General features: G+C 59.9%; 1 protein-coding gene across 1 annotated transcript in view; it reads left to right on the top strand.

The window, feature by feature from the left end:
- Positions 1-27,949, top strand: part of ATP2B3 (ATPase plasma membrane Ca2+ transporting 3) — a 60,635-nt gene that overhangs the window by 3,474 nt on the left and 29,212 nt on the right. The window contains exons 2-10 of the mRNA XM_035011437.1: positions 14,835-15,187; positions 19,905-20,102; positions 20,209-20,466; positions 20,770-20,895; positions 21,501-21,626; positions 24,549-24,590; positions 26,060-26,224; positions 26,556-26,770; positions 27,353-27,595. Coding sequence (XP_034867328.1) covers positions 14,980-15,187; positions 19,905-20,102; positions 20,209-20,466; positions 20,770-20,895; positions 21,501-21,626; positions 24,549-24,590; positions 26,060-26,224; positions 26,556-26,770; positions 27,353-27,595 — 1,581 coding nt within the window. The 5' untranslated portion in view covers positions 14,835-14,979. The remainder of the gene's footprint in view (positions 1-14,834; positions 15,188-19,904; positions 20,103-20,208; positions 20,467-20,769; positions 20,896-21,500; positions 21,627-24,548; positions 24,591-26,059; positions 26,225-26,555; positions 26,771-27,352; positions 27,596-27,949) is intronic.

Here is a 27,949-nt window from a genome sequence, read left to right as displayed (position 1 = left end):
TGGCAGAAGCCAGGCCAAGTGGCACCTGGCTGGAAAGCCCTCCCCTGCCTATGCACCTTCTGTTGGGTGGGAGGTGCTGGAAGGTGGCCTGGGGTACCGCCTGGAGAGCGGGGTCTGAGCCCACATGTCACCGGGATAGAGGGAAAGAGGATCTCAGATGCAGGAGTAAAGGCTGAGTGTCCTGGATTGCCGGGGTTGGGAAGGGGATGAGATCGAGGTCACATGGCTGAGTAGGTGGCAGAACTCAATAAACCAGAGCTACAGGATGAAGGGGAAAGGTCCAGGTGGGAGGAAAGGGCCGGAGGTCTCCTGATTCCCACCTCTGGGGACTGGCACAAGAGGTTTCCAGAGACTTGGGTTGAAATCAGAGTTGGGCGGACGGGGGGCTAGGTCAGTGTTATCGCGGAGCGCCCTAGTTGAAGTGGTCCTGAGCCTGCTTTGGTTTCTGTACGTGGGTCCCTCAGTAAAAGGGAGCCCTTTTATTCCGATGGGTCCCTCGGTAAAAGGGAGCCCTTTTATTCCAATGAGAACTTCTTTCCTCAGCAGCAATCTTGAGACCCCGTCTGGAGCCTCGCAGTCGAATGAAGTAACCACTAGCCCCAAGTGGTGACTTAATTAAAATTAAGCAAAATTCAAAATTCAGTTTCTCGGGCTCACTAGCCACATTTCAAGTGCTCTGTAGACACACGTGGCCGGTGGCTACCGTATCAGACAGGGCGGATAGAGAACATTTCCATCATTCCAGAAGGTTCTGTCACATAGCACCACTTCAGAGCCAGTGCAGACACCAGGCCTCCCCCGGACCCTGAGCTCGCTGCCCTGCCTATCCCCCCATGACTCCTTGAAGGGGAGTGGGTCAAGTGGATGTGGACGCCTCTGGGCAGCCTGTCTGTCCCCTGGAGAGTCTGGGAGCCTTTGCCACCATGTGTCCCCACAAACATGGCGAGAGAGCGCCTCATTCTGGGAGCAGACCTCCACGAGGCCCTGGCACACACTAGCTTGGGGCAAGTGTGGATCTGGCCCCGCTCCATTCTGATTAGGCTCCTGCCATGTGCCTCCAGCTCGCTCACCTGGAACATGCCGGCGGGGCCAAGCAGATCTGCACAGATGGGCGAGGTGCTTGGGTTTAAAAAAATAATAACAACATTTATTTCTTTCCATTTAAAAATAACGCTCTTAACATGCATGCTCTTTATAGAAGACTCATAAAACGCAGAGAGGTAGAAGACGTAGGAACCCCCTCCATCCTATCAGCAGAGTGCAAACCAGTGTTTCCATCCTATTGGACTGGTTCCCACTCCGCTTTCTTAGCATAGGCCGTTTATTTTCACATTACTGTAATTATACCATGGGCACAATTGTGTAATCTATTTTTTACTTCACATAAGCATTTTCTTTATTAATATAATCCCTTCCTAAATGAATTTTTTCAAAATAGATACAGTTTAATTTTTTTAAGATTTTGAAAGCAGTAAGTGCTTATTGCAAAAATCAAGAAAGAACTTGAACTGTGCGAAGAGGAAACTACGAATTTATCCAGCACCCAGGATGTATTAAGGCAGTCCTCAGGGCTGTAATTACAATTCTTAATGGCTGAATAATATTCTCTCAAGAGATTATAATTCGCTTAATTATTTGGCTATTTGTGGAGATCCAGGCAGTCAGATCCGTTTTGCTGTCATACATGAGGCTCTGCTGAGCATCTTGGTGGGTAATGCTCATCCTGTCCCGAGGAGAGAGTGCCCAGACAGAAGCTCATTCTGCCAAATTGTTCTCCAGAAGGGCTCCTCAGTACATCTGAAAGACTGGCTCACTGAAGGCTAGCCAGCATTAGATATTATAATCAAACAACCTGGCATAAATATCTAGGTCCAGAATATCGACTTCAGTATCTATTTCTTTAATTGCTCATGACAGTGAGCATTTCCCCACATGTTTATTTAATTCTCTCTCTCTCTCTCTCTCTCTTTCAGTGATCTGTCTTTTCCTCACCTTTATTTATTGAGACCCTAGTGTTTTTCTTGTGGGTTTGGATAAACTTTACACGTGAACGACATTGACAATTTAGCATACTTGTTGCAAGTGATTTTGAAACTTCTTTGTTCTTTGCCTTTGAATTTTTTCATGTACAAGATAAACACTTTCTATGTCACATGTTTTCATGATTTCTTCCATTGCTTCTGGGCTTACAAAATCCCTTACAAAATCTGAGAGCTATCCATTTCTGGGTTTGCCCTGCGTGTGAGTGCATGGGGTGTGTGTGTGTGTGTGTGTGTGTGTGTGTGTGTGTGTAGTTGCATTTTTAAGATGTTTAACCGTTTAATTCAGGGGTGGGCAAGCTTTTTCTACAAAGGGTCAGATAGTAAATATCTTCCCCTTTGCAGGCCACACAGTCTGTGTCCCAAACACAGACAGGACAGAAATGAATGGGCATGGCTGTGGGCCAATAAAACTTTATTCACAAGAACACTTGGCTGCCAGATTTGGCCCTTGGGCCATAGTTTACTAAACCCTGTTTCAGCCAAAGGAAATCTGTCTTGGGAAAGAATATGAGGTGAGGATCTAAGGTACGTTGTTTTCCTGAGGGCCAACCCATCATCCCCATTTCTTTTATCAGGTGATTTGTCCCCCAGCTACCGTGTGATGCTTCCTTAGTTGAGATGGATTCCAATGTGGAGTAGGGCCTGTTTCTGAGCGGTCTGTCCCATTCTGTGGACCTGTCTTTGGGCTCACACCTTGTATCTTTTAATACCTGACCTACAGGTCACACCTTAGTCATCTTAAAGCAAGACAAACCTCTTTTGCTCTCCACAGACACTGTGGGTCTTCCTCACAGAGACACACGGGGAGCGGGGAGGCGGGTGTGGCCAGACAGCCCAGGAGCCCCAGAGCCTCCTGATTAAGAAACAGAAACACAAAGCTGACAAGCCAGGAAGGGACAGAGATGTGGGAATCACCGCGGGCCGCCCTCACCCGGGCTGCTGGGACTCGGGACTCAGACGACAGGGCTCTGGTCTTTTTGCTTTTCTTCGGGAGTCATGTCTCTGGCTTGCCCCAAATGCAGGAGTATTCAAAAGAGCCACCGCGGTCCGTTTTCCCCCTAAGTGGCCTGGGAACACTGCCAGTCCCTGAACCATCCCGACCCTGGGAGTCCCTGCATGCTGCCGTTTTGGCGCAAACCCCGAACCGGGGTCGAGGCGCGTGGAGCCGCCGGCTCTCTGCTGACCCACCGTCTGCACGATCGCTGGCCCGGCCTTGATGGTGGCCTGGGATGTGACCGGGCAGGGAGGACCCTTCTCCACGGTCGACCAGCCTGGCAGAAAGTGCTCGGCGCCCTGGGTGCACAGCGTGGGCAGATGTATCCTGGGCCACGTTGGTGCCACCACCTGCCACGCCAGGTCCAGGGGACCTTCCCTGACACCCCTCCCCTCAATGGGCTTCAGCTCTGGTCCTCCTGGGAGAACTCAGGGGCCGAATTTCCCATCTTGGTTTGGAGGCACAGGCCCAGGAGGGAGGCGCTCAGTCCGGGGACAGGCAGTCTGGGCTCCTCGGGCTGCTGGGGTCCCTGAGCACTGCCCCGTGAGTGGGGTGGCCGCCACGGTCCGAGGAAGACTCATACCTGATTGGCCCAACACCTGCAGCAGGACAGGAGCGTGGGGCATGGACACGGGCGCAGGCCAGTGCACGGTGCCCCCCACCCCACCTGGTTCCTCCTTCCCGTGGCTCCCGGGTCCTCGGCCGATGGGCTGTGGTGTGGGGTATGCTGAGGGGGGCCACTCAGACCCCACCACATTGTTGTCACAGTTGAGGTGTCCCAACACGAGAGGGGCCCTCCTGCCTCGGCACCACCCCTCCGTCCCTCTCGGCGCCTCCTGGGCCTGCAAGATCCTTGTCCTCTCAGGGCTTTGCAGGAAATGCCTTCTGGCTTTGTGTGCTGGGTTCCTCTGCCAGAAATAGGCTTGCAGGACCTGGCTGGGCTTGACCTTTCAGGAGATGGCAGCCAGGCCCTTGGTGAACTTCAGGTCCTGCCAGAGTCGCCGGTCGGAGCTCGTAAGGGGGCTAGAGCCGAGCCTGGAAGCCTCACAGATAGCCCTACCTTTCCGTCACTCTCTCCTCTATCAGCACGTTTGGCCGCAGGTACTCCTCCAAAGTTAGCCGGGAAAGGTGGCGCGAGCAACTTTCGTGTCTGGGTCACAGAAGGCCAGCTAGACTCAACTCCCATCTTTAGTCTGAACACATCTTCTCTGCTTCACCCAGTACTCTTGCCACTCCCCTCCCAAAGGATGGCCAAGGCCAAGGTCTTTCCTAAGTGCTTGGAGTGACCTGCGCCTAAGTTCCCCATATGGTGATGGTCCTGGTCAGCTCTTCCTCCATGTCGCGTTGGCTCTATGGACCTGGCTCGAACCTCCAGCCAAGTTGGGTCCTACAAGGGTGGAGCCTAATTTTGCCCACACGTCTCCCATCCCCCACCAGCGCCTGGTCTTCCAGACTCTTACTGGCCACAGGGAAGTGGGTCTCCTTCCCTGATGGTCCTCCTGGCCCCTGACCTTGACCCAGTGAGTCTTCCCAAGCCTGTCTTCCCGAGGGCTTCAGCCTGATTCCAGAAACCAGATCCTCTCCCCACCAGGACCCACGATGAGGCCCCTATGGAGCTTATCCCCAGGGGGCCACGGGTGTTTCCCCGGTAGTCTCCTTGTCTAGTCGCCCCTGGGACTACAGTGGCCCGTGGCCGTCAGCTGCCTATAATTTCCTTAATTACCTGTCTAGGCCTTGGGTGCTTCCAGGGGCTTGCAGCTGGCTTTGGGGATTGGAAGCTGGTGGGGGGCAGCCAGTGTGGTACCGCAGACAGAGCTGGGGAGACTTGGGGGAGGATTGGGATTGGACATGCCTCATTCTGTCCCTGTGTCCTCTATGAAAGCCTAGAGGACAGGGTTCTGCTACTTTCCAAGACCCCACATGTATTTTCTCTGCCCCTTTGGGGGCTGGAGGCATGCCCCAGGGGCCAGCAGCCATGGTGTTTCAGGGTCCCCTCCCGCCTGCCACTCCTGAGACCACAGGTCAGGCCCCGCTCTGCGCCCTGCGGGCCAGGCGCGGGACCTCACTACCCGCCAACTGCTCGTGGGATAAAGCAGGAGGGGCGTGGGCCACAGTGTGCCAGACCACGAGCATGGGGGGAAGGGGCGGCTGGCTCGGGCTCCCTGCTGCAATGCAGTTCTCTCCTGATCAGCCCGCCGTAATTGGATAATTAGTGTCATTATGCTTCCTGCCCATCAGCTCTCCTCTCCTGCTCTCTCGCACTCTCCTTTCCAGCTCTCGCCTTCTCTGGCAGGAAACAAATGACTGCCTTCCGCAGGGTAGAGTTGTGACCCCCATAATGACACTTCAAGGCCCCAGCCAGAAAGGGGCTTCCGGCTTCCCTCTGGGACCCAGGGGTACCTGGTGCTCTGAGAGGCACCCGTGTGGGAGTGTGGACTTCTCTCCAGAAGCATCCTGGGGAGCCAGCTGTCCCCAAAGTGTCTAGCGTTCTCCAGGAGGGATTCGTGGCCCTGGCCAGCTTGAGGATGGCCCCAGAAATGGGGAAGCCTCTGAGCATTGCATAGGGTCAGCCCCTGACCGAGCAGAATGTTCTAGCCTCACTAGTGGAGTCTGGTTCTGACCTATGCATTCTGGGCTTCGGGGCAGGTGGAGGGCAGGTGGGCGTGGCAGAGGGAGGACTCAACAAGGGGCATTCCCTTCCTCATCTTCCCTCTGGGGAAGCAGGCACCCTGGGGACCTTGCTAGGTATGCGGGCATGGTGGCACCCTGTCCTCAGAGCTCACGCCAACCCAGCCAGCAGGAACAATAATCCTTTTCCCAGATGCAAGAGTGGAGACCCAGAGAGGTTGAGTGCCTTGAGCCGACTGGGACAACCAGCCCTGACTCCGGTGGCTGCACTCCCGAGACCTGAGGTTTATGGGGACAGATTTCCTGTCTAGCCACTTTGTTGAACTCTTTTAATTGGTTTTAATCATGTGTTCATTGCTTTTCTGGGGTTTCCTGGGCAGTCACTTGGCAGAGGAGCAATGTAGAATTCTCTGGAGTTCATGTTTGCCTCTGCCCCTTGCCGGCTGTGTGACCTTGAGTGAGCTCTTCAACCTCTCTGTGCCTCAGCAGCCTCAGCCCTAAAGTGGGGCTGGTAGCACAGAGCAAATCAGTTACCGCGTAACTCGGTCCAGCATGGGGAACCATGTTTCGCGTAGCCCAGGGCCTTGGCATCGCCTGTGACCAGATTGTTATTCTGTCTCTCTCAATCCTTTCACGGTTCTGTCTGCTGCTTTGGCTAGAACTTCCAGGACAGTGTCCAATACACGGAGGAGAGGGAGCCCAGCTCCGGGTCATCACGTGTCCCAGGGAGCCCATGGAAGTGTGGGCCTTTGTTAGGTCGTGGAGATGTCGGGGAGGCATGGCATCTGGTGGCATTCCTTCCCTTTAAGGACACAACCCTGAAGTTGGCCCTATCCCCCTCTGTCCCATGTGCTGTCCCAAGTGTAGTCCAAGAGTAAGCTGTGTCCCTGTCCCTTTGCTTGAATCCCATTGGCCAGAGTTGGGAGAATGTAGTCATTTTGCTGGATGACAAGATGCCTGATTAAAAATTAAAATACAACGTTGGGAAAGAGGCACAGAAATCGGGGAATGTCTAGCAAGTCTCTGCCACAACCTCCTGGGGGTTCGTTAGCACTTCCTAAAGCCACCTTATATAAGCAGAATGCAGATGTGGAGGCCAGGCCTTCCCTAAGTGTTCTGGCTCCCTTCTGGTCTCTTCTGAGGACAGGGTGGGGCCGGCGCCTCTGAGGAAATGCACGTGGGAAGTGTGACCACGCTTCTTCCGGGTAGAAGGGCCAGAGCCGTTGGCAGGGGTCACCAGCGAGCCCAGCTTCCCAGCTTCCCTGCGTCTCTGCCACCTAATAGCTGAGGCAGGATGTGGGTGGTGCCAGAGGTCACCAAGTGCATGGGGGGGGGGGGTAGAGCAAGTGGAGAATGGTCTGCTTAGGTTTCCATTTCAGATAGGGGATGCTCCTGAAAGTTAAAATTTCCATGGGCAGAACCATGGGCTCACCGTCAGTCAAAGCAGTGGGGTGCCTGCAATCACTGGACACAGAGCCAAAGGGGCGGTGAGACCTGTTTGGTTTCTCGATTGTGGTCGAATACAGAGAACATCAAATTTACCGTCTTAACAATTTGTAAGCGTACAGCTCTGTGGCATTAAGAACATTCCTATTTTGTGCAGCCAACCCCTCTGTCCTTCCGCAGAACCTTCCCATCGTCCCAAACTGAAACTCTGCCCCCATTAGACACGGACGCCCCCTCCGTCTCCCCCCAGCCCCCCCCCCCGGGTCCCACTTCCTGTGTCTCTGCATCTGACTGCTCTGGGCACCTCGTAGAGGTCAGACTCCTACAGTGTCTGTCCTTCGTGTCTGGCTTCCCTCACTCAGCGGAATGTCTTCCAGGTTCAACCGTGTTGTAGCAGGTGCCTGAATGTCCCTCCTTTTGAAGACCGAAGAACATTCCGTTGCGTGGATAGACCACATTTAGCTTTTCCATTCATCCCTCGATGCGCCCTTGGGGCTGCTTCTACCTTTTAGCTATTGGGTGTGCAAATCTCTCTTCAACCCCCTGCTTTCACTTCTTTTAGGTACAGACCCAGATATGGAGTTGTGTGTTTCATTCTTTGAGGAGTTGCCATACTGTTTTCCATCACAGCTGCACCATTTTACGTTGTCCCTTGGGGCTTGTTTTAACTGGAGAATTCGGGGCCCTCCCTGGAGCCACTGAAGGCAGGCAAATGTGGGCCATCAAAGCTGGCCGGGCCCTGGGATCCCCGGGCAGAGGGCTTTGCAGACTCGCACAGCTACCCTCTTCTGACTATGAAGCTCCGACCGGGACTGGGCGTTTTTTAAAGTCCCCTGGTGGAAAGGGGGCCCCTTGTGTCTGGCATCCACTGCTCTAGATTCAAATACTGGGCCATGAGGTAGCCAGGGGTACTCTAGAAAGCTCACCCACCTGTAGGCAGGGGCTGAATCAGGTAAACCCCACGTCCCTGCCACCTCCAGGGATCTAGACTTGTGTTTCTCCGGGTTCCAGAATCCTCCTTGGCTGGGCTCTAATTAGCAAGGACTTCCAATGCCTGGAGTCTGTGCATCTGTCTTTCTGCTGGCCTCAGATTGTCCTTCGAGTCTAGACCAGGCACTGGATGGGAAGCATCCTTTGCCTTTGCTGGCAGTCCCAGGGAGTCCCCGAGGTGGCCCTAGTGGCCTGGTTGCCGCACGACAGGCCCTCCCTGAGGGCAGCCTTGCAAGGGCAGAGGGCCGTGGACCGATGGACCTGCGGTGGACAGGGCGTGTGTGCGTGAGTTTGGGGAGAGGGTGCCGCAGGGCTGGCGGGGGTGGGGGAGGGGGGCTGGCCCTTTTGTGCTCTTACTGTTTTTGCCCAAAGCTGTTCCCCGTGAGAGAGCTGCTTGGCGTGTGCACAGATTGTACCAGGAACAAGGGGGAGGAAGGAACGGAGGGGGGACTGTCCCTTTAAATCTGTTTTCTCTGTTTTATTTCCTTCTTTCTTCCCATCCTCCTCCCTCAGCTGTGAGGGCCCAGGAGCTGCAGTGACGGTGCCTCTGAAATATTAATGAGGCTGTTCTCTGCCTCGGCTCCCCCCCTCCCAACGCTTGCTCCCTCCCTCCTCAGCTGAATGCAGGGCTCATCCCGGGAGCCCTCTTTTCCCCTACCAGGTGGCGAGCCAAGGTGTGTCAAGCAGAGGGGAGGGGCAGAGGCTGGGCAGTAGGGAGAGGGCCTGGCAAGGGAGGGGGTGGCGTGAGAAGTCAGGGATTAAAGCGGTGCCCGGCCACATCTGCACCTGCCTGAGATTAAAACCAGGCCCAGGGGAGGGCAGGGCTCTGCCGGTGGCGTTTCCGGAGGGCCCCTGCACCCCCTGCCCACCTGCTCCCAGCTGGCCACACCCCGCATCTGCAGGTGTGAGGGAGGCCTGGGCCAGCCTTGGGGGCCCGGGAGGGGGGAGCTCTTGCTCTTCCTCTCTCAGTTCTGTGGGGCCTGGCCTGGGTTCCAGGTGCTGGGAGGTGGACAGAGGAGGGGACAGTTTTTTCAAGGAATCCCCACAGTGAGTCACATTGCTGAGCCATGGGTCCCTCTGGAAGGCATCCCTTCTCGGTGGGTCTGTCGGGAGTTGCCGATGGGCAGCGTGCCTCAAGGAGGGCAGTGATGGAGGGCCTGTGCCCAGGTGGGCCCTCAGGTCCACATCTCTTGCCTCTGACCCTGCCTCAGACGTGACTTGGCTATGCTGGATTCTGCTCCTTTCTTGCCTTGGGCAAGCACGGGGAGAACGTTCTCGTCACCAGTTTACTGACCCCAGGGCTGAGGGTACTGTGACTTGGAAGTGATGCAGAGAGCTGGGACTTCCTGGCTTCTAGTCGGTGCTGGCGGCCAGGCTCCATCCATCCTGGTTTGGGGGACACATGGGGGACACATCCATCCTGGGGACACATGCCCACTCCGACCCAACAATTGCACGCTGGTGGTGGTGGTCAGTGGCTGCAGGGGGACTGTGTTGCCACCGTTGAGAACGGGCTGAATTCTGATGCATTGCCACCTCTGACTTGTGGGATTTTATTCTCCATTCCTTGTCCCTTTTGTCAAAGTGAGGGTGGGCAGCCCACACGGAGTAGGCAGCTGGGTAGAGCATGGGACCAGGCCCCCTGGGGGAGCACAAGGCTTCTCTCTCCTGGCAGCCAAGGGGCTAAGCTGCTCCAGGTGTCATGACTCTCCTCAGGAACAGGAAAAGCAGGGCCAGGAGGTCTGGGATCATCAAGCCTCCCTGAGCCTCAGTTTCTGCATCTGTGAAATGGACAGCTGTGTTCTTGCCCCTTGCTTATGAGGTACAGTGAGGGAAGCATCTGGAGTGAGGTCCCCAGAGAAGGGAGCTTGGGAACAGAGGTGCCCCCACCTCATTCAGGAAGCTCCTGGTTTCCTAGTGGGGGGTGGACTGCCCAGGGCCTTGGTGGAGGAGGTCAAGGAGGCAAAGTGGGAGATCCGGGCAGATTAGGTTAGAGGTACGGGGAGATCCCAAACCTGATTAGAAGTGGCCGGGGAGGGCAGGTACAAAGGGGACGAGGCTTTCTCGTCAGATCAATGTGAGTCACTGGGCCTGGGGACAGGAGGCATCAGGGTGGCAGTTGTGTGACAGGCCTGAACTTGGGTGACCCGTCACAGATCTCTACACTAGCCGCCCCACGGTGCCGGGATGGAGCAAATATCAGAAGGCATGAGTCCCTCTCTGTGGAGGTTTGTAATTCAATTAAGCCAATTAAGGTCTGAAAGATGAAAGAGTACCAAAATGGTACGTTCCCTGCACTTTTAGTGCCTACAAACCGTTCTAGGCAGCCAGCCCAGGCCAAAAAGTCTCTGTCAGGCCTGCAGAACTGATAGGCCTGGTCATTTCTGTTCTTGGCCATTCCAGTGATGGCCGCTGTCCTTATTCAGAATGAGGGAGGCAATTGCCGAGGCTTACAGAGAACCCAGAAAAACAATAGTAGATGCCATTTGGTGTCTACAGCAGCCAACAGTCACGCAAGACAGACTGATTTAACTGATGGCTCCTGTCTGCCCTGTTGCCTATAGAGTGAATGAAGATGAAGAAGGTTAGCATGAGCAGTCTTTGACTAGAGGGGCTGCCCAGACCTGGGTGAAGCCCCAGGGCACACTGAGAGTGACCTGCTGGGGGTGAAGGCATTCCTGCCCTTCATACCTGTGCCCTTCCTCATGCTCTCCAGGATGGCGATCCCCCATTAAAAAAAAAAAAAATGGCTCCCAGCTCTTCCTTGGCCAGCCAGGCCTCTGTTCACTCACTCCTCCAGACCCCCATCCCCACCCAGGGCTGACCGTGTGGTGGACTGCTTGCCAGTTCAATAGCCACGTATCTCAAAAAGCTTGCGACCCCGAGAGTGGGGAAGACATGCTCACAGGTCACTGCAGTGCTGAGCAGAGTGGAATAGGGACAGTCGCCAGATTACAGACTCAGCAGCGATCAATTCTGGCAGAGACTTTGTGGAGAAAGGTCCACTTGAATTGCCACTCAAATTTGTCAGAGGTCATCAGGTGGAGAGAGGACAGAAGGGTGTGCGGGCCAGGGCAGGACTGGCGCGCTTGGGGCTGGCAAGGCCGTGCGCTGGGGCAAGGCGCCTGGTGCCGCGGGCGCACCAGTGTGAGGTGCCGGCGGAAACAGGACGTGTGGCTTCCCAGAAGCCACTGCAGTCTGGAGGCAGAGAGAGCGGCGGCACCTGAACCAGGGGAAGTGGTGACCCAGAGCAGGGTGGTGACAAGCTGCCCAACTGGACGGAAGCCGATGAGGTGGTAGATGGAGACGTGGGGCCTGTTTGGCGGGGGCCGAGCTGGAGGGAGCAGGCCCCAGCTGCGGGCGGGGTGCAGAAGTGCAGAGGAGCGGCAGGGCCAGCTGAGAGGCAGTGGCGAGGGCAGGCGTGCTCTGTGTCCCGCAGAAGGTCGGGCCTTGCCTCCCTGCCCAGTTCCCTTCCCATGAGTCACCACAGGCCCAGTTAGGAGCAGCTCAAGGACCTTGTGTGGCTGTCTGGGCCACTGCTGTTGCTTAATCGAGGGCAGGGCCACACTGGGGGCAGGAGGAGGGAACAGGAGCGGGGGACAGAGCTCACCTTCAGTGGGCCCTGTTTTGTGGGGGGGGGGGAGAGGGCTGTGCCTCGGGTGTGAGCAGGTGTATGAAGGTGTCACCTCCACCAGGATGCACTGCTGTCTCCCAGCATCTGCCCCTGAGCCCGCCCAACTCTGGACCATTCACTCTGTCACCCCCTGGAGCCCTCGAATGCCACCTGGGTGGAGTTGGGCACCTTCCAAACAAGCCTTCTCCAAGTGGGTGGTAGAGGCCAAAAAGATAAAAGGTTCCAAAGGAACAAAATCATTCATCTGGCTTCCCTTTTAGAAGGAACCCCGGGGAGTCCCTAGGCAGCTCTGTGGGGGCCATACAGGCACATAGCCGGTCCCTGGGGCCCTGGGACCGAAGTGGAAGGTCTGGAATGCAGGCCAGTGGCCTCCCTGCCAGAGACATCAGAGCCTGGCGTAGGTGCCGGGCCATTCCCCTCAGCCTGGGAGGAGGGGCCCACTGGCTGGGGCTGACATGGCATGGGGACTCTGCTCAGGGACAATTGCCTCACAGTTTTGCTAAATGCCCCCCATGCCCCCCCATCCCCACCTGCACTCACACCTCACACAGCCCATTGGTTGGTCTTCTCTCAGCAGCCCTGTCTGCCTGGGGCCTACTCACAGACGGATCTGTGCCTACTGGGGGGCTGAAACCAATGCTTACACAGATGAACCAGACCCTGTCCCTCCTGCCCAGCGGCCAATGGGCTTAGAGGGCTGGGGACACGGAGCCCAACGCTGCGACTTTCCCCCAGGTTGCCACATATTGGGAAGGGAGAGGCATGGTAGCAGGGTGAGAGAAAGGAGGGGAGAAGGTGCGCCCTGCCGGGGCACTGTCCTGAGTAACAGTCTGGAGTGGGGGAAAGAACCTGGCGGGAACAAAGGCATGGGGTGGGGGCAACAGGCAAGGCCATTGCGGCCTCCAGTGCCTCCTGAAATGGCCTCTGTTTCCTGGGCCAGCGAACTGGAGAGTGATTCCTACAGCGCCCACCCAGGTGAGTAGGGTGCTTTCGCAGAGCACCCCAGAAAGAGCCCACTCTGCCTTACACGCCATGAAAATGAAAGCTTCACTTCCTTCAAGTTCTGGGCACTCTGCGGCCCCACACATCCCTGAGCTCAGGGCTGGCCTGCGTCGCCTCTGCCCTCACCCCCACGGACAGGATGGCCCACCGACTGATTGCGGCCCCTCCCTCACGTCCTGGCTTCTGCCCCTCCAGTCTGTCCTCACCCAGCAGCCTTCTGCTTGGTGATGGCCCATGTCACTTGGCGCCCCATGGGATCTGCAGCCCCTCGCTCCCACCAGCCTGTCCCGTTACCTGCCTTCTTCCCTCCAGAAGAATGGCTCACTTTTCTCAAATGTGCCCCTTCCAAGAGGCCTTCCCTGACCCCCACCCCCAGTGAAACCACATTCTCCATCAACTCTCTCACCTGCTGGGTACACGTCTCCCAGCCAGAGAGCACAAGAATCCATTCAGTCCCGTCACCTCTCTGTCCCCAGCACGGACGGCCAGTGCGGACACATAGTAGATGCTCAGTAAGGATTTGTCAGATGGCAAACTGGAAGGACGGGCAGTGGGAAGATGCGTGGGAGTGGGGAGGACAGTGCATTCTCTTGTCTACCATTTTGTTCCCACATCTTCCGGCAGTGAAGGCTGCTCCATGTGGAAAGAGTCTAGAGGATTAACACTTAGGTGCCCAAACTTATAAAACGTGGACCGCTTTGGATGGGCATTTTCTGGGGTGCCTCTCTGTGTCTCAGACTTCACGGGCGGGAACTGCCCTAGGTACGTGTGCTTTTTCTTGACAACACAGGGCCAGCGTCCAGAGGAACTAAGTGTTCTGAGGCCTACGTGTTCTGAGGCCCCTCGGGGCTGTGGGCATAGGGGAATGGCCCTTTTCTCCCAGAGGCCCTGGTCTTGTCCCCTGAGGGCCGTGGCACAGCCCTGCTGCCGAGTCTGCTGGGCTCCGAGGAAGAGGTGGGCGCTCTCCTGAGAGCAAAGGCCACAGGGCTCGGGGCTATTGTGTTCCCATGGACAGTTCTAACCAGAAACCTGGATCAGCGGCCAAGTCCTGCTTCCAAGAAGATCCTTCTGAGCCCAAAGCCTCCCCAAAGGTGAAGGACTGGGCCCAATTGAGCCATGCCATCAGGAAGCCTCTTGCTGCCATGAAGGCCCAGGCCATGTGCACCGAGACTAGTTCAGTCGTGGGAGTTTGACCTTTGGGGGTGCTTCCACTCATGCTCTCAGGATGTGTGTATGTGCTGGGCAGCTCCTGAATCCATCATCTGGAGGGAGAGCGGATGGCACCGTGCTGTGGGGCAGGGTGATGGGGAGTCGCCAGCGACCTGTGGCTGCTTTCTGCTTTCTCCTATGTGCCCCCCCCGCCACCTCTCCCCTTCTCCTCCCTTTATCCCCTCCTTCCCCCCATTCCCTCTCTCCCTTCCCGCTCCTGCCCTCCTTCTCCCTCCTTACTCCCTCCCTCCAGGCCACCTCCCTTCCTTGCCCCAGCCCCCCAGGTGCCCTCAGGGCAGCAGAGACACCCTGCACACTAAGCCTTGACCTGGCTCCCAGCTGGCCCTGTCCATGGCTTGGCCTGCTCCCCGGGCCCCCCTGCAGCCTGAGCCTGAAACCGTGAGCCACAGAGGCTGAGCCAGAAGACCGGTGGGCCGGTCCTAATCAGGCAAGAGCAGGGAGCACGATGGAGTGGACGAGCTTGCACTCAAGGTGGGGCTCGGACATGGGGAGAATTGTGGCACAGAGGACCCACCCACCCGTGCCACCGTTCAACCCCGACACATCGCCTCTGCTTCGGTGTGGGTTCCGAGACAGATTGCTGGTGCTGGCGGCAGCCGATCCCTTCCAGGAGACAGTAACGCTTCCCCCTTCCCCACCTCGGCAAGTCCTCCTGCCTTGGGTGCTCATGCTGGGCAGGACTAGGAGATGGCCTGGCAGGTGGGCCTGGCAGGGCATGAGGGCCCCTGACTGGCCCAGGCTCGGAGGTGAGTTTTGCCATCAGCAGCTCATGGCTCAGACTGAGTGCAGATCTGCAGAGAATGTTCTGGAAGAGCGGACCTCGGTTTTGTCTCAACTTTGCCCCTGGCTTCTTCTCACCTCTCCCCAGGTGTCCGTGCTCAGCCACTTCCCCGCCGCAGCTCCCTCCACTACACCTCACCCAGGCACTGGGACCTCCGGTGGCCGCCTGCCCCGAGCCGAGGCTGCACCTGTGAAGAGGCTGGGCAGCCTGTCCTCCCGGCACGGCAGGCAGGATGGGCGACATGGCCAACAGTTCCATCGAGTTCCACCCCAAGCCCCAGCAGCAGCGGGAGGCCCCCCACGCGGGCGGCTTTGGGTGCACGCTGGCTGAGCTGCGTGCCCTCATGGAGCTCCGAGGAGCTGAGGCGCTGCAGAAGGTCCAGGAGGCCTACGGGGATGTCAGTGGGCTCTGCAGGAGGCTGAAGACCTCGCCCACAGAGGGTAAGGCCACATGTGCTCCAGGGACGTAGGGTCATGGGCCATCTGACAGCCCCCCCCAGTCTTCAAGGGGCATCCTGAGGATGTTCCGTCCCCCCCAGGGAAGGCCTGGTCAAGGGCTGGCTGGCGCTACTGCAGCCGCTTCCTAGAGGCACTCTTGACCCTGACCGTGCTCATGACCATGGTAGCCATCCCGCCCCCCGCCCCCCACCCCCAGCAGGAGATGCTCTGCGTGCGGTGAGGAGGTCATCCTCTGGGTAACCTTGGGTCCTCGAGGAGCTGTGGCCCGATCCCCTCCATAATCAGCAGCTCCCTGCTCTCGCCTCTTCGGATTAAACAGAAATGGAGTGACAGAGAAGGGGAAGGAAGGGGACAGCGCGGTGTCGGCATGCACATGCGGGCTGGGCCGCCACCTGAAGCCCAAGAAGCTCTTCTGAGCAACCGGGTGGGACAGCCTCCCAGCACAGAGGAGGAGGAAGGCAGGGCCCCTGTCGGTATGTCCCAGGTTCCGTGTGTGCTCAGCCCTATGTCCAGGAAGAGGAGGCAGGTGTGCAGGACACCGGCCCTCGGAGGGCTTGGGTTGCAGGGAGCCTCTCTCTGGAAAGCGAGGGGAGCAGAGTGCTGAGTGGAGGTGCCACTGGCCACAGGCCGTCCCAGAGAAGTACAAGCCCGAGGCAGTGTAGATCTGAGGAGAGCTGCTGCAGGGAGCCTTAGGGAGGCTGAGGAACGTCTCTAGAAGGCTCCAGAGGTAGAGGCCCGACTGCCGTTTTGGGTCCCTGCCTCTGCCCTATAGCCCTTTCCCCCCGCTCTGGAGGCAAAACTCTGCCCTACCCTGCACCTGCCTTCCTCAGTCCTGTCTGCTGGGTCTGCTGGGAGGCTGGGACCACCAGGAGCCAGGCTTGGCCCCAGATTCCAGGAGTTCGAGTGTTTTCTGGCCCAGCTGGCACCTCCCCGGCAGGACCGCGAGGGCCGTCCCAGCCTGGTGCCAGGCCTGTTCTCAGCCAGCGCTGATTGATCTCATCAGCTCGCATCTGAGCTGTCACACCTTCATCTACCCAGGGCTCTGGCCATCACCCTTGTCCCCAGCTCCCTGGCCCCATCCATCTGTGGGGGGCACATGGGCTGGAGCAGGGGGTGGAGATGGCCCACCCAGGACGTGGTGGGCCCAAGGGCTGAGTGAGAGGGTGCCCACCCAGCCAGGTCAGGAACTCCAAGCCTAAGTGGCCTTCCCAGGGTTACCTGGGTCTCTCTTGCTCTGTGCTCTAAAGGGACCCAGCCTGCTGTGTTGCGTTATCGGGGCAGATGGCTTGGCTCAGGGCCAGAGGGCTCTCTCTCCTTCCCTCCTCCTTACCCCCCCCACCAGGATTTGGGGCTAGGGGGGAGGCTGGGGTGGAGGGCCATTTAGCCACAAGGGCTCTGGCCTCTCCCAGATAAAAGGAAGCAGATGGGCTTCAGCTGGCAGTTCTTTCCTCTGCCTGTCAGGCCTTGTTAAATATTTAAAATGTCAAGGCCCCTGGGAACCTGCCTGATTCGGCCACAGCGGCTCTGGAGCTTGCCCGGTGCCTGTGGAGGGGCGGGCATGGAGAAAGGCAAGTGCCCAGGTGGGTGGCCAGGCCGCAAGAGAGAGAGCCAGCCAGGCCTGATCTGCCTCCTGAAGAATGAGCACTGTGAGGACTACCCCTCCCCTTTCCAAGCCCAGGAGCCCTGGCCCCCAGCACACCTGCTGACTTGGCCCTGGAGTGCTCACCCAGATGGCCCCACTCCTGCCCAGACACGGTGGCCTCAGCTTTGGACCCCTCTCAAAGCTGCACCCCAGGCCCCACATCAATCCCCTGGCAAGGTGTGCTGGCAGATTGGTGCTTTGGGGAGGGTGGGGAGTCTGGGGAGGTGCATGGTGTACTGGGGGAGGAGATTTTGCCTGTTCCTGGCAAGAAGCACATCAATGGGTCCAGCCTTTGTAGCTATCCAAGAGGATTCCAGAAGCCAGGGAACCTGGGTCTTGGGCCAAGCTCAGTGGTAAACCCACTGGAGGGACCCAGGTCCCAGCCCTTCCCCTGTCTGGCCTTTACCAGGAGTCATGGAAAGGAGAGCGCGGATTATCCAGGAACCACACGATGTGGTCCTAATCCAATTCTGATGGCATTTGGCCTCTGCTCTGGGTAGGGTGCTCATCTGTGTCCATGCCAACCAGCCGGCCCCTGCCCCAGCACTTTGGACCTGGGCCACTGTTGGGGGCCTGCTGGTCAGGCACATGCTTGAAATGAGAGGGGCTGCAGCTACCTTCTGGCCCCCACATGAGTACCTGAGCAGCTGTCGAGACCCCAGAGCCTGACGGGAAGGCCACAGCCTCGGGCTGGTGTAGGGCAAGGGAGAGAGAAGCATTGCTAGAGCATCAAGGGCAACTCAAGGCCAAGGAACAGGCTGACGGTGGGGGGGAGGGAGAGAGGGAGGGGGGGGGGGGGGGGAGGAATGGAGCCAGCTCACTCCGGGGGAAGGGGCCCCAAGGGCCTGGCTTCTGTTGGGGATAAGCTGGCATGTGGGGGTGAGGCAGGCAGGATGCAGACGTAGGGTGCCGTGGGGACCCTTGCCCTTTCTCAGGCAGGGATCATGGAAACCCTGGGTGTCGGGAGAGCCTCCCTAGTACTGACCCCACACGTCATATGTCTTACAGCTTAAAGACCCAGGCCTCGGTCAGGAGTGGGGCACAAGCCCTCAGCTAGGACCCCAGCCCCTAGGACCCGAGGCCCTGAGCTTCTCGCAGGCACCCAACTGGAAAGTTGCAGCCTCCAGAAACTTGAGCCCCGGCAGGGCCCAGGCACCATGAGGCCCCGGGGAGAAGGGCAGGGACAGCTGCAGCTCGGCTAGGTGGGGGGCACAGCGTGTGATCATCGCCCAGCTGGGGAGATGGGCCAGGGCTGTGCCGGCTGCGGGCTTTGGCTCTTGTCAGGCCCTCCACCTCAGGTGGGCCCCCCTGCCCCTCCCCCAAAGCCATATTTCCCTGCCTAGTGGACACCCACTGTCCTTCCTCCCAAGTCCTTCTGCGCTCCACTTAGCACTTCCTTGCTCTCAAGTCGCCTGGGGGCCAGGTCCTGTGTGCCTTCCCAAGCCAGCTGGGAGCACCCCATAGGCTGGGGACCCCGACCCCCCATCTGCCCTGCCGGCTTGCTCCCTGCCCCCTCAGGAGGCCAAAGGAGTTGGCCGCGACTGGGAACTGCAAGCCACCATCTGTCCACTAGGTGTCAGTGTGGGGCTGGACACGTGAGGGACAGGCCTAGAAGGAAGCAGCATCCTGAGGCCTGAGGGCTGAGGGCGGGCCCAGGGGACTGTGTCCCGTCTGCCAGCCTCAGGGGTGGGTGGCCAAGTGGGTATCTGGCCTTGGAAGGAGGTGGCCTGGATGTCAGTCCCACATAGAAGCTTCTGGTAGCTTCAGGCATGGGCCTGAGGGGACTCACGCTCTAGAGGCGGAGGCCCAGCAGGCTCGGTGCAGGCCTGGGTAGGAAGTGGGTTGCCCCAAGAATGAGAAGTAAGGTAAGGGCCCAGCCTCCAAATGCCAGAGCTCACCCCTCTGTGGGTGTTGATTCTGAGTCCTCCATCCCAGCCCCAACACAGTAGCTTGTCTGGGATGTGGAGGGGGCCTCCCAGGGCTCTGAAACTATTGGTCAGGCCCCTGTCAACCCCTCAGCCCTCCTTCACCGGGCTTCATCTGCTCCGGCCACGAGGGGTCCCCACGGGGACTGGCTTCCTCATCCTTTCCCCTTCTTGTCCTCTGCATCAGCATGAATCACTGACAATCTCATTAACCTTATAGATGGTTCACCAACTGCCATGTATGCAGCCCCATAGGAGCCCACGTCCCATCCCTGCCCTTCAGTGTGACCCCCAGCTCAGAGCTCAAGGTTGGCACCGCTGTGGGGTCTAGGGAAAGCATTAGGAAGGAGCCGGCTGTCTCCGGAGGGCTGGCCATGAGAACACAGGGCTGGGGATGGTTCCTGTGCACCTCCTAAGTGCCGTGGGTGCCAGGCCCATGCTCAGGTCTTTGGGCTGCTAGAGCCGACTCTCCCCAGGTCCTGGCAGATGATGAAGGCTCTGTGTCCCGCACACACAGTTTGACCACGCCCCCCTCTTGGTGGCTTAGCGTCTGTGAGGCTGCTGTCATCCTGACCTGGGGTCAGGTGCACAGGGAAGCAGAGGAGTCCTGGGCTGCCCACAAGAGCTCCAACTCATGGGTGCGAGGCCCTTTCCCTCCTTGGCCTCAGTTTCCTCCTCTGGACCCTGGAGGGATGGTATGAGCACGTCGGCCCGCTCACAGCCCCTGTGCCCTCCAGCCCAGTCTCGTACCAAGCCCTGCACCCCTGGGAGAGCCTTGGCAGTCTCTTCCCCTGTGTCCAGATGACCCTTGGCCATCCCTGGCCCAGCTGGGTCCCCTCTGCCCACCCCCCATGTTGGGTGTTACTGCATTCCTCCCCATCTGCCCTTTGAGGGGACCCATCATAGCCCATGGACGTCCCCGGGCCTATCCGGGGGAGGACCCGGCCCCACATGGCTGTGCGCTGTGTGGTGGCAGAGTGTTCCAGGCCAGTGCAGGTCGGCCTTCCAGGGGCTTTCAGGCTGGAGGGCGGGGCGGGCGCTGTGGCCGAGCAGGGCAGGAAGGGGCAGGGCCTCGCGCGGCTGGTCTCCCATCCTCGTCCGTGTCCCTGCTCTCCGTCCCTGCACCACACAGGCCTGGCCAACAATGCCAATGACTTAGAGAAGCGCAGGCAGATCTACGGGCAGAACTTTATCCCTCCCAAGCAGCCCAAGACCTTCCTGCAGCTGGTGTGGGAGGCCCTGCAGGACGTGACCCTGATCATCCTGGAGGTGGCTGCCATTGTCTCCCTGGGCCTTTCATTCTATGCGCCGCCGGGGGAGGAGAGCGAAGGTGAGCAGGGGAGGGCCCGACAGGAGGGACGGAACGGGACCTGAGCCGAGGGGCAACGGCGTGACTCTCCTGCCACCCCATCCTTCCCTGCTGTCCTCGGGCACAGCATGCGGGAATGTGTCAGCTGGGGCAGAAGACGAAGGGGAGGCCGAGGCAGGCTGGATCGAGGGAGCCGCCATCCTGTTGTCAGTCACCTGCGTGGTTCTGGTCACGGCCTTCAATGACTGGAGCAAGGAGAGGCAGTTCCGGGGCCTGCAGAGCCGCATCGAGCAGGAACAGAGGTTCTCGGTCATCCGGGATGGCCAGCTGCTGCAGGTCCCCGTGGCCGCACTCGTGGTGGGAGACATTGCCCAGGTCAAGTACGGTGAGTGCACGCAGTGCAGGCCTGCCCCTGCCTCGCCCCAGGAGCATGTGGGCCTTCACCTACGGCGGGGCGGGGGGGGGGGGGTGGCGGGGGCGGAGGGGGGGGGCTCAGGCTGGAGACAGAGCCCCAGGAGGGCAGGATGACAGGGCTGGGGTGGGTGAGTCCTCCCCAGAAAGGAGGAGACTGAAAGAAGAGGGCCCCACACCCTAGGTTCGAGACCTCTCCTGGGGCAGGGGGGAGGCAGCAGGGAGGAAGGCTACCTGGACCCACAGCCTGTGGTTCCGGCTGCCTGGCTGGCCTTAGGAGACCTGCTGCCTGCTGATGGCGTGCTCATCCAAGGCAATGACCTCAAGATCGATGAGAGCTCCCTGACAGGCGAGTCAGACCACGTGCGCAAATCAGCTGACAAAGACCCCATGCTGCTCTCAGGTGAGGCCTCTGGGCACTGGCCAGGCTGTGGGGAGGCCAGGACGCAGGCTGACACTGCCCCCTGGACCAGCTTAGCACTGAAGAGCCTTGGAGGCCACTTGGGCTGGCCATCCCCTCAACCAGGGGCCTCCTGAGTAGCCCTTCTGGTCAGAGAGTCTGAAGATTTTGCCCCGCCAGAGGCCAGAGCGGCCTGTGGGAGGCATGACAGTGGTAGCTCAGCCACTGGGAAAGGAAATGGGTACTCCAAGCCCCAAAGGGCCCCTGATGTCCTGCCGAAAGCCCCCAGAGGGGTCAGCATAGTGCTGTGCTCCGCCCCAGCCCAGACACTCAAGAAGAGCCAGTGGGGTAGTGTTCCCTTTCCAGAAGGTTTTGGCTCAGCCCAGTGTTTATCCCAGTGGCAAATGCAGCATGCAACAGGACAGAGAGGCTGGAGGCCCCAGGTGGGCCCTGTGAGGCCTCAGCCTAGGCTTAGGGTCAACATAGCCTCCAGGGGCCTCCAGACACTGAGTCCCTGCTTCTGGGATTCCTGCGAGAGAACCTGTAGGTGTTCAGCATGCCTCCCACCAGAGGTGCAAATCTCCGTCTTGGTTCCTCTGTGTTGCCAGGTACTCATGTCATGGAAGGTTCTGGAAGAATGGTGGTGACTGCCGTTGGTGTGAACTCCCAGACAGGCATCATCTTTACCTTGCTCGGAGCCGGTGGAGAGGAAGAGGAGAAGAAAGATAAGAAAGGTAAGGAAACAGTGACCTCCAGTTCCCAGCGCCAACGAGGGGCTGACCCTGTCTCTGTGCAGCCCGCTCTTCCTTCTTTCATCCCCTGGTGCCCTAATCCCCTACTCCAGCTCCAGCTCCAGGGAGAGCCAGCCCTCGGGGGTGGGAGGCTATACCCTCTCTTCTGATTCCTTTCGGGGACCCCTCTTCTGGGGCCAGCAGGTCGGGGGCCCCTCATTTCTGTGTAAGGCCAGCCTCCCTCGGGCAGCCATTCCCCGAAGGCTTTGGGAAGTGTGTGCCAGGGTGGGGGAAGTGCCCTGCCTGGGTAGGAATGGGGTTGGAGGGACAGGGACAGGCCACCTTGGCTTGGGAGAGTGCTTCGGGGACCTTGTGCCCACCCTTGGGTGCGCTCATTCCCCATGGTAAGGTACTGAGGGCCCCACCAACGTGGCAGCCAGGGAAATGTGGGTCATACAGCCAGGGGTAGAGGGCTCCCAGGCAGAATGGACTGGACTCCCCAGAGGATGTCCAGGGCCAGAGGAAGCTGGGATGGGATGGGGGCCCTCACCCCAAAGGAAAACAGGGTCAAGGGACAGATGTGTTGTTCTGAGAGCCCAGCTCTGTAGCCACCCCGGCCTCCCCGGCACGTGGCCATCCTGCTGCCTCCTCTTGCCACTGCTCTGAGCCCCAGGCACGGCCAGTGTCTCCTCCAGTCCTCAGGGCAGGTCTTACAAAGCTACGGAGCAGTCCGCGGCGCCACCCCCACACCAGAGTCCCAGTCCCAGAGTCAGGACCCCATTATCTCCTTTGATTCAGGCCTGCACCAGCTCACGACTCACCTCGCACTAACCTGGGTCTCCCCTCAGGCTGCTCCTGCAGTCCAATCAGCTGGGAGCAGAATTTTCTAGATGTGTGCCTCTGAGAGAACTCACTCGGGTCCACTAGAAGTACAGAGAACCCGCACATGTGTGGGGAAAGCGTGTGCTGAAAGCCTGCAGCCACCAGCCCCACCTCAGTCAGGGCCCCTAGACCCAGAGAACAGGCAACAAGGGGGCAGGTCAGCATAAGGAAGGATGTGCTAGTGTCCCCAGCCCCAGGCTATTGCCTAGAAGCTTCCATTGGCCCTGTCCACCTTTGCCACACCAAGTCTCCTCTCCCTGCAGGGCTCAGCCTAATTGCTGTCCACGGTGAGCACAGTAGGGTCCCTAGGCAGGCGTGCGGGTGGGTAGGTCAGCCCTGGGCCTCCGTCGGGGCTGGGCCGGAGTCCCCAGCCCTCTCTCCGGGGAAGCCTAGCTGACTGCCTGGTGTTCCTCCACCGTGACGGCTGGTTGGCAGGGTGCTCCTTCTCCCCTCCAGCTCTGTCCCTTAAATGTCGGTGGTCTTCAGGACTGGGTTCTGGGCTCCTCCTCTCCAACCTGGACAAAACCCCGCCAGTGCCCCCCCACCCCCGGTCCCTCCCCGGCTCTGGCTCCCCCTCTACTAGGCTGAGCTACTTAGGAGTCAGAGGGGGCACCTTCACCAGTGGGCTTCCTGGAGGAGGGGAACCCTGAGGGGGGCCCCGGAGGGGAGCAGAGCTGGCAAGGCTCTGGGGAGGGGCAGCAGCACCCACAATTCCCCACCAAGGTCTCAGCCCAAGGCCCAGTCACTGCAGTGGCCACACCCAGCGCCTCACCCCGGCCCTCGTCCTCACCCTCGCTGCCTCTCAACCCCGTCTGTCAGCCCAGTGCTCCCAGTCCACCTGCTGCCCTCCGACCTGTTTCTTGCCTTTTGGCCTTAACTCCTAGTCATCTCTCTACTTGGGGTGTCCTCCTTCCCCCCTTCCCCTCCCTCGGCTTCTGTCTTCCTCTTCCTGTAGTGCTCATCCCACACCTCCCTCCCTCCTCCGGGGGCCTCCCTGGGCCCTGTCTGCAGCCTCTGTCCCCAGAGTTTTCAGCAGTGACTCCTCACTGTGCCGTCTACGGGTGTCTCCTCTGCCCCCAGAAATCTCCTTCCCCTCTGAACCTCCCCACCCTCACAGAGGGACCAACCTACACCCCACCCCAGCTGGAGGGGACCCCCTCCCCCCTCCCTGGGACCCCCAGACTAGACCCCACTGCCTAGGAGCCAGCTGGCACCCTGTCTGCGTTCCTGGACCCCCAGTGACGTGAGCTGACAAGTCAGCACACAAGCCCCCTCCTGCCCCAGGTCAGTCATTTCTGGATCCTGGGCCAGCAGTGGTGTGGCTCCGAAAAGAGCTCCTTGACCTGATGCCCCACCCATGATGCCCTGGGAAAGATGAGGCCAGAGGAGCTGGGGGCAGAGCCTGACCCTGAGCACAGTGCTGGACTCACCGCCTTGGAAGCCACTCACTGCCACAGTCCCCAACACCCGGCTGCACGTTCATGAATGGCCACCCCCCACAGGTCCACCTGGGGCCCAGCGCATTCCGCGCCCCTGTCCTCCCTCCAGTGCTAGGTGCCCAGCACCCAGGTGGGCACCGGAAGCTGGCAGGTTTCTAGAGTCTCGCTCTGTCCCTCCAAAGCCCTCATAGAGCTAACTGCTGGCTGTGCGGCAGAGAGCTGACCTCTAGGCCAGGGGGGGCGAGGGACCACCGACGTAAACGGCTGGTGCTGCTTCTGGGGACAATGCACATCGCAGCTTGGGGGCCCTGCTCAAGGTGGCAGAGCTGGGACCAGACACCTGGCCGCTCTAACTCCCCATGGTGGTAGCCTTTTTGGAAACCTCCCACTGCTGGCCGTGCATGACCCACGGTTTGTCCAGGGCTGGCTTTGAGGGTTCGCTGGAGGGCTGGGGCCTCGGTCCGGAAGCCCAGAGTGTGGCGCCCATTTGCCAAAAGGTGGTCACAGGGCATCAGAGGATGCCTGGGGGGTCTGGAGCCCTCCCCTGCTCCCCGCTTTCCACCGTGCTCTCTGGCCTCGCTGTGTCATTCCTCTTCCGTTGTAGGCAAGCAGCAGGATGGGGCGATGGAGAGTAGCCAGACCAAAGGTAATGCACGCCCTGTGCTCAGGGTGGGGTGGCGGAGGGCGTGGCAAGGGTGGGGGGCCGCCCGCCTCAGTTGCAGGAGAGTGGGGCCGGGGGTGCTCATCTGCAGACCCTGCCAGCAGTCCGCAGAGATCACCGGTGAGCGGGCTTCCTGGTGAGGAGACTGAGGCTCAGGCCCGTGGGTGTCCCAGTTCAGCTGGACCTTTGAGGCAGGGTGACTGGGTGGCCACCTGACGCCTGCTCTCCTCTCAGCCCGAATGCCTGGTAGGTGCTGTTACTCGGTGATGGGCTGAGGGTTGTCAGTGGTCAGACGCAGGTGCTGGGGCTGCAAAGGTAGATAAAGTGTGGTCCCGGCTGTCAGAAATGTCACAGTGCAGAGACACAGACCCAGGGGCAAGACTCAAGTGCAGTGTGGGACCCGGGGACCCAGAGACCAAGACAGGCTCAGACAAGGCAACTGGAGTTCAGAGGACAGCTAAGGTGGGGTCAGGGGGCCGGCCCGATGGCTGTGGTCCCAGGCAACCGCGGGGGCGCACGGCTGGAGTGGCCCAGCTGGGCGGGGGATTGAGGACCACTGAGGCAGTGGGTTCTGGCTTGAGGCCCCTGGGGAAAAGAAGCCAGCGGTGAGTGGTCTCAGGCAGCCGGGGGGAGAAGGCTCGGGTGACGGAGAAGGATGAGTGGTGGGGTCGGGTGCCCCCTCCACGTGGGGGATGGACAGGATTACACAGGGTGCAGTTGGAGACTCCACAGTCTCCGGAGTGTGTGAGGTGACAAGTGACAGAAGAGGGGTGGGGGGTATGCCACGACCACGTCGGGGCAGCATGAAGGGTGCCGGACCCACTGGGGGAGCCGTGAGGGGGCCACCTGTTCCAGACCGAAAGCGAAGAGGCAGCTAGAGGAGAGTAGCGAAGGCCCCATGAGGAGAGAGAGGTGCCAGGCTTGCCCAGGGGCGCGCACATGGTGAGCTGGGGCCCTGATGGAAGTCAAGGCACCCGCTCGAGAGGCAGCCGGGAGAGCAGACAGCCCAAGCAGGGAGCAGGGGAGAAGAGTGCAGGGGCTCCTAGGCCTCCTGAGGAGAGCAGGGAGGCGTCTAGGACACCCGTGGGCCAGTGGGTCAGCTCAAGGTTCTGGAACGTTCCCTGGGCCCCAGGCCTCTGCTGTCAGGTATCAAGATTTGGAGCCTTATGGGACTGGCCGCCCTGTCTGTGTGCCCGAGTTACTCGTGCTTGTGTCTGTCCTCCTCTCCCCTGAGAGGCCCCGAGAGAACCGTGTCTGCCCTGGCCAGGACGGCACTGCAGCCTCCCACCCATATCAGGAGGGCCTGGGCCTGCTGAGGGGAGGGGAGGGGGAGGAGAGGGCCCCGCGGAAGTCAGAGAACCCCGCAGAGCCCTGTTCCCTCTCATAGAGCCTGAAAGCCCCTTGTAGCTGCCACCTGGGCCCTAACCTTGGCCGTGCGGTTCCTCTGTGTGCAGCTAAGAAGCAGGACGGGGCAGTTGCCATGGAAATGCAGCCCCTGAAGAGCGCGGAGGGCGGGGAGATGGAGGAACGGGAGAAGAAGAAAGCCAGCGTGCCCAAGAAGGAGAAGTCGGTCCTGCAGGGCAAGCTCACCAAACTGGCCGTGCAGATTGGGAAGGCAGGTGGGGCCACCACTGGGCGCAGACGCTGGGCTCCCGGGCGCCGGGCCGGGCTCTGGAAAGCAAGCGGGAGTGGGAAAGGGCTGTTACAGGCCGTGTGGTCCAGGCAGCCAGGGCCCCCCCCCCCCGCCCCCGGGGCCGGCAGCGGCCATCAGGGTCTGGTGCAGTCCCCAGTCAGGGAGCACAGGTTCCAAATGTCCGCCAGGCTGGGCCAGGGGAGTGGCGCCCCTGCCTCAGCCTCCCTTACGTCTGCCTCGCTCTTGCTCTCTCCCTCCCGCACCCCGCTCACTCCCCATCCCGCCCCCACCGTCTGTGGCTCCTGTGGCCCCGGCAGGCCTGGTCATGTCTGCCATCACTGTCATCATCCTGGTCCTCTACTTTGTGATTGAGACCTTCGTCGTCGACGGCCGGGTGTGGCTGGCGGAGTGCACGCCCGTCTATGTGCAGTACTTTGTGAAGTTTTTCATCATCGGCGTCACTGTGCTGGTTGTGGCCGTCCCGGAGGGCCTGCCTCTGGCTGTCACCATCTCCTTAGCTTACTCTGTCAAGGTAATAATAATACACGCGATACGAAGGAGAATCCCTTGATAGCAGGATACAGACCCGGAAACTGGACTTCGAAGCCATTAAGCAACTTGGCGCGACAAGCGCCGGAGAAAATCTGGGAGCAGTCACGGAAGTGGCGGGGGGGAGGGGCTGCTGAGCAGGGGAGCAGTGAGATGAGCTGGAAAGCAGGCAGGCGGTGGGATAGACCCGGCATCTGCAGGATGAGGGCGGTCGGTTGAGGGTGCTGGCGTCACTTGCAGAAGTGGGTGCAGGGGGCAAATGGGTGATCAGGAGAGGGCTGAGGACACTGGGAGACAGTGGGTGGCAGGTGGCTGACACTGGGGCTGATCTGAGAGGGGGCCACGGGAGGCCCCAGGTGAGCTCCGGGGAGAGCGGCTGCCCAGAGTCGACCGCTTGGCGCGCCTGATGAGAGTGCTCCCACCCTGCAGCCCCTCCCAGCGGCGCCTCTGGCAAGGCCGAGCAGAGTCGCACGTGACATGCTGACGACCTCTTGCTCCCCTACCCCGTGGGCCAAGCTTTCCGAGGACAGCTGGTGACCCAAGCCCCCATCCCTGCCCTTCACAGAAAATGATGAGGGACAACAACCTGGTCCGTCACCTGGATGCCTGTGAGACCATGGGAAACGCCACCGCCATCTGCTCGGACAAGACGGGCACACTCACCACCAACCGTATGACCGTGGTCCAGTCCTACCTCGGGGACACCCACTACAAAGAGGTTCCAGCCCCCAGCACCCTGACCCCCAAGATCCTCGACCTCCTGGTCCACGCCATCTCCATCAACAGTGCCTACACCACCAAAATACTAGTGAGCAGAGAGCGGGCCGCAGGCTGGGCCAAGCTGGGGCGGCATGGAGGAAGGGGGCCAGGCCGGAGATTGCCGCCGAGCTGTCACCAGGGCCTCTCTCGGCTCCCTTAAGAACCTTTGGTCAGAGCTGCAGGGGTCTCTGGGATGCTGGTCGGCCTCCACCTCATCTCTGGACTCCTGTCGTGGCTGCTGGGCAGGACCTGCAGCTTCTGGAAACCCTTCCAAGCCCAGTGCATGGTGGCAAGCCTGCCCATCTAGTCCCCGTGGAGGCCGTCCCCGGCTCCCAGCCACCACACCCTAGAGACAAGGTGGCCGCAGCCAGGCGGGGGGGGGGGGGGGGGGGGGGGGGGGGGG

This window comes from Mirounga leonina, unplaced genomic scaffold, assembly GCF_011800145.1.
Source record: "Mirounga leonina isolate KUSES-001 unplaced genomic scaffold, KU_Mleo_1.0 Mir_101799, whole genome shotgun sequence".
Classification (NCBI taxonomy): Eukaryota; Metazoa; Chordata; class Mammalia; order Carnivora; family Phocidae; genus Mirounga; species Mirounga leonina.
Note: the sequence above shows the minus strand (reverse complement) of the source record. Positions and strands in the feature narration are given on the sequence as shown.